The 6,029-nt window shown below is 42.8% G+C and overlaps 1 protein-coding gene across 1 annotated transcript; it reads right to left on the bottom strand.

Moving 5' to 3' along the window:
• Positions 1-4,898: 4,898 nt before the first annotated feature.
• Positions 4,899-5,651, bottom strand: olig4 (oligodendrocyte transcription factor 4). The gene has a single exon (XM_035168676.1). The coding sequence runs from the start codon at positions 5,649-5,651 to the stop codon at positions 4,899-4,901; it is 753 nt and encodes a 250-aa protein (XP_035024567.1).
• Between the last annotated feature and the right edge of the window lie 378 nt (positions 5,652-6,029).

The following is a 6,029-nucleotide window of genomic DNA, read 5'->3' as shown; positions in this document are numbered from 1 at the left end:
TGATGAGATGAGAGACCTCCTCCTCCTCTGGTACACAGGTGATCACACACACATGGAGAGATGCAACTATATTATACACACTTTCTTTTAACCAGGAAAGGTTTCACTGTATTTCAGCTGTGACGCGGTCACGTAGCTTGAAATGTTATGCGCGTCTATTTGAGGTGTTACGTTAAAGGTGCTTGGATCGAAAGAAATAATAATAATAATAATAATAATAATAATAATAATAATAATAATAATAATAATAATAATAATAATACAGCACCTTTCATACATAAAATGCAGCTCAAAGTGCTTTACAATAAAATCAAAGACATGAAATAAGATAGATCAATAAGAACACGTTAGCAATAAAACAGACTCAGGATAAAAACACAAAACTAGCAAAAAGAAAATGGCGTTAAAAAAGATAATTTAATTAAAAGCAAGATCATAGAAATAGGTCTTGATTTGTTTCTTAAAACTATCAAGAAGTAGCTTGTCTGATGTGTGGTGGGAGAGAAAAAAGGAAAAACAAACATTGAAAGTTTAAAGTCACTTATTATGGACGATTGATCACATAATTAATAACAATTCTGCTTTCCACACAAGACATTAACAAGTATAACGAAACAATTCTTTGTCACCTTTGTCATAGAGTTTAAAGGCTAGAACAACAAAACAATAAAAATATACAATAAATAGAAGATAAAAAGGGGGATGAACACATTGAAGCTTACTAATAATATGAACACAGGTTTAATAGATGCAATAAAATAATGCTTATGAATGGTGTTTCATCAAAAGTCAGGCTTAAGAGATTTTAGGTTTTGCATTTAAAGATTTCAGCACTTCCGGCTGCTCAACAAAAAAGGAGAAAGTGAAATATAATATCTGATTTTAGCATATACAAACTGTTTTCTTTCCATTAACAGTCATTTAACCAATAAACCAAACGACAAACCAAACTAATGTTTCCAGCCCAAACCTCTCCTTCTTGATCCATTATGCTGGCTAATCAGTGTTTAGTAATTCCAACCTGAATCCCCTCATCAGTCTCTGTACATCTGTGGACGCCCGTGTGAGCGTATTGCACATGAGCAGCTGTGCTTTCCCCTCATCAGTATTCTGGGTGAAAAAGAGTCTGTGGGCTTCACTGAGCTCAAAATGTAAAAAAGAAAAGAACAGGCAACAAGCCTCTGGAAGTGTGTTCTCTCTTAATTGAAGTCCCCCCTTTATCCAGACGCTGCACAATGCGTGCGTATGTCCTGCAATATGTCTCCTCTGTCCGGACCCTCAATCCTCTTAATTGGATCTTTCAGTCCCCTAATTAACTCTGTCAATGCAGGCTGCACTGAGCAGAGTTGGGACAAGTAGTCGTCTATTGATCAGTATCTGAAGGAGTTAACTTATCCATCTGTCCACGCTGTGATAGTGTGTGCATGACATTCAATGCACAAAGAGGGAATGTGTTGTTGCAGACTATGAGCTTAAATGAACATTATTATTTTTTTATAATGAACTTTTTCACAATTCTAGCATAGTAATGTTTGTTGTTTTAAGATACACACAGTTGTAGAGCAGAAAAATGAGGCACATTCATTTCTTTTTTATCCAAAACGTGTTGAGTACCGATCTGAAACCAGTGCATTTAAAAAAACACGAAATGCTGAGTCAGTCCTTTTAAAAAGAGTTGCTGTGTTCTTTTTCTTAACTCACTGTGTGGTGATGAGACATTTATCATAAATATAATTCACTCCTTTAATCAGTCAGATTACCTCCAAGAGATTACCTTCAACCAACCTCACTGTCAATACTGTACTTTGTAACTCTACTTTGTATATCTTTGAAACGGAGCATTTTCATGTATGAACCTCAGCAAATCAGTATCAGCTCCCTCAATTTGGACTTGATACCGAGTACCGATCTGATGCCACTGCATTTAAAACAACAACTTATATAGTACAATTTAACAGCTGTATGCGGCTAACCCTGTATGATGGTTGCTATAATATCATCGTTGTTTGACCTGGGTCAGGTTAAACCCTTTGAACTTCTTTTATTAAATATAGTTTGACAGTGATAACTGAAAAATAATACAAATAAATGAATCTAGGATACACAACAACAGTACATGTCACCATCCTGCTTGTGGGACATTCCAGTGTGAAACTTTGCAAATCACTAATAATTCACTAATAATAATAATAATCACTTCTTCTTCGCCGCTTTAAAAATGTTACTTGCCAGAGGCAGTACAGCTGTTTAGCAGAGGCAAAGAAAAACTAATTTCTAGGAGAAGAAAACTGCAGTTTTATCTCGATGAAGAAGTTTACAGACATGAAATGCGGAGAATTTACGCACTATTGGGTCTGGACTTTCTCCAGAGTTTGTCTTTACATACTGTATGAACAACGAAGCAGGAGATTCTCCGGTCAGACGTGTTTTCAACAACACAAAAGTATCTCTGGAGAAAGTCTGGAGCTTCTCACTAGGACAAACACTAAAGACATGGTATCGGATTGATATATAGATCTGCGAGTGCCTGCTTGTGCTCGACCCTGCACTCAGTATCGGAGGAATCTCTAGTAGAACATCTCTAATTTTAAGGACTCAATTATCAAAAGTAATACCTTTATAACATTTTGGTTTTGTATATTAAACTCCACAACTCTTTGAAAAGTGTTTAAAACGGATATCACGATCAGCTAACACATTATTGATAATAATCCTGTGATTAATATTACTCTGAAAAGGGTCCTGGGGCAAAACAAGTACCTTTACTGGAAGTTCTTACAAAACGTTAAATGCAGGACAACTTTGACTTGAGTATTTCAACATCGCAGTATTACCAGTTTTATTAAGTGTCTGAATACTTCCCTCAGCCCTGCTGAAATGACCCTTCTCTGTATCATTGTGTTCAATCTTCGGAGTTAATTGTGCACAACATTGTGACTAAAACCAGTGCTGCCACTGCTGGTTAGCGTCTGCTAAAGAGCGCTGGGATGACAGCAGCGGCTGACCATAATGGCACACAGAGGACCTGCCCATATTGTATGATTTAAGAAGCATATCCATTACACAACACACTCATCACACCCACCCACACACTCACACTCCAGACTGCCGATGCCGTACCGTGGGTTAACACCATCTGGTGCCGATCAGGAAACACCAGCTTTGCACAAGTCAGTGTCACTAATTATCTACCTCGACCAAAGGGAGGCCGATCCCCGCTAATCTCCACAATGTGTTCTGCTTCCCATTCCCACCTGTGCCCCAGTGAAGGGGGGGCTTGTGGGAGGACCCCGAGGTCTCTGTGTCGAGGGACCAGGGACCAGGTGACGCTGCAACTCCGGTCCCCACGACAGAAGCTCCGCCGCTTGGTTTGGCTGGCAGCTGCCTCCCCCCACTGAGACATCCCACAGCTGACAATCCCCCAGCACTGACAGGGGCTCTTTACAGTGTCAATAGCCTCATATATTAGAGCTAACCGCCTTTGTGGTGAGCGAGGGTGTCAGGCCTTTTGGCCCGACAGCGCTTGTTACCATGATGAAATGTCGATTGAATGGAGGGGGTCTGTGTCCCAGGCACGAGAGCTTGGGCTCCCCCGGCCTTTGTGTCCCTCGCATGGCCATTGTTCGGACCCATTCAGGGCTCTCAGGAAAGGGAGGAGGAGGGAGGTGGGTGAGAATGAGTGTTACATCTCTTCATTTCTCCCCCTGATCTCCAGCTCATCTGTCAGCCGTGGGAGGATAAGCATGTATTTTACACGCTTGATTTGTTGCTAAGTGAAGGCCGGCCATTGTTGGGTTGTTTGACTAAATCATGTTCATGGCAATCAGTGTGTATAATAGTTATGCTTGTGGTTTAGTTGAGTAATCGTTGTTATCACTTGGCAAAAACTATTCATCCTACAAAGTTTGACTGAAAATGTGTGCTACCAATACATATTATCAAAATATCCATTGATAAGAAAAAAGGACTTCTGTATGGTTTTATAGGAGCTTGTGTTGGACTGAGTGCATTGTGTTAAATTGGCCTTTTGTGCGCCTCGATCCACGTTCTTATGAGACAGTGACAAATCTCTGGCGTAGAGCTAAGAACATGGCTATGTCTGTGTCAGACAAAAGTGACGGGCCTTCCTGGCGCCTGTGTCACCCTTTCATCTCCTACACCCTGTTGAGGTGAAGATGGATGGTCCCTCTGCTCAAGCCTCTGTGATGGCGTATTGTCTTGCCCTTCTGTCCCTTTTTTATCTCCAAAGGTTGGTCTGTCCAGAGCTGGTTAGCAACCAATGACACCCTTTCCTAATCATCCATTTTTTGTCTTTCCCAGCACCATTAAAAGCCCTTCTGTTGAGTTAAGCAGATGCTGCTGTGCTATTCTCACACAAGCTGATGTGTATTTGTGAGTAAAACTGAAATAAACAGCTGCCTTGAAATAAGAAATGGAACCTGAGAGAAATTGTTTCAAGGAATATGACACGAACCACCAAGGACAGAAAATCTGCCAGAAAATGTGTATACAATTTCAAAATCATATTCATGCAAAGAAGAAGGCAAACAAGAGTTATTATTATAAAAAAGAATTTAATTTAGGAAAATAGAAATCCTGCACAATAGGACACACCAGTTCAGTTCTGACATTTTCTTTCACATCACCACAGATATCAGATAAATTACAGTCTTTGCTCCTCTGATAAAATCCATTGTGCATTTAGAATATTTCTGTATAAACAATACCAAAGAGATACATAGTAAAAAAATAGCAGCATTTGACATGGTATGAAGGTATATATACATTATGTACAATTTGTAGCACCAGCCATTATTTTTGCAGTTTTTTTAAACAATCTTCTGTGAGCTGGTTGGTGTTGATCCAAACATCACAGGTCAGTTCTGAGAGAGCCCCCCTCACTTGTTCATAGACAGGCTGTGCAATGTGGAGGTAGTTGTGGGCAGAGGCTGGCAGAGGGAGCAGGGGCAGGGCATGCCGGGGAAGTGCCTGTAGGAGCTGGTCAGGTGCAGGGGGTCCTTCAGCAGGCCCTGGACTGGAGCATGAAAGCCCAGGAAGCTGGCAGTGGAGTGTGGGACTGGGACCGAAGACGAGTGATGGTGCTGGAGCGTGGATGGAGTGCCACCCACCAGGGAGTGCAGAGACTGTGCTAGAGGATGGAGTGGGTGATGGACTGTGGGGGCTGTGGGGGTAATGGCGTGGTGGCTTGCGGTGCGGCTCTGGACGGCAGCGCTGCCTCCATAAACGTCCCCCACCAGCTTCTTCATCTCATCCAACGAGCTCGACAGCATGAGGATGTAGTTGCGGGCCAGAAGCAAGGTGGAGATTTTCGACAGCTTGCGCACTGAGGGGCCGTGGGCGTAGGGCATGACCTCTCTCAGGCCGTCCATCGCCTGGTTGAGATCGTGCATCCTCTTCCTCTCCCGGCTGTTGACTTTCAGCCTCAGGTCCTGCACCACCTCCTTGCCGTCCTCAGACCTGATTTTACCGCCGCAGCGCTCCATCCTCCCCTCGCTGGCCTCGTCGTCTGCTCTGCCTTCTTGGTAGTAGGTCTGGAACATCTTGTTGGAGAAGAAGCTCCCAGCTGAGTCGTCCACCACCAGGTCAGGGGATGACGAGCGGCTGCAGGTGGAGCCAGCGTCAGAATCCATCTTGGCTGAAGCAGGAGAAATGGAAAAAATGGTCCAAAAATACAAAACAAAAACCCGAGAGCTTTGGCTGAGGACTTTAATTCTACAGATGCTTCTCAGTTCTCAGTTTTTAAGTTTTTCCAGTTCCCTGCGTCGGTACTGTCTTGCTTCTCTCAGAGTTTGAGCCGTTCTGAATGATGATTAGTCTGTCCACAGGAGTGAGTCTGTCTAAACTGTCACCCTCTGGGCCAACTGGGGTGTATTTATACCGCTGGCACAACAAAGGAACAATAAGTCGCATAATGAGACACTTAGAGCCACAGCCAATTGCAGAAGGGACACACTTTCACCCCCTTCCCACACCTCCTTCCTGCAGCCCCCACTTCACCTTCCCACACC

This window comes from Hippoglossus stenolepis, chromosome 10 (genome assembly GCF_022539355.2).
Source record: "Hippoglossus stenolepis isolate QCI-W04-F060 chromosome 10, HSTE1.2, whole genome shotgun sequence".
In the NCBI taxonomy this organism is placed as follows: domain Eukaryota; kingdom Metazoa; phylum Chordata; class Actinopteri; order Pleuronectiformes; family Pleuronectidae; genus Hippoglossus; species Hippoglossus stenolepis.
This window is presented reverse-complemented; position numbering and strand designations above follow the sequence as displayed.

Coding starts and splice junctions, on each gene's coding strand:
- olig4 (XM_035168676.1), bottom strand. CDS start 5,651: ATGGATTCTGACGCTGGCTCCACCTGCAGCCGCTCGTCATCCCCTGAC.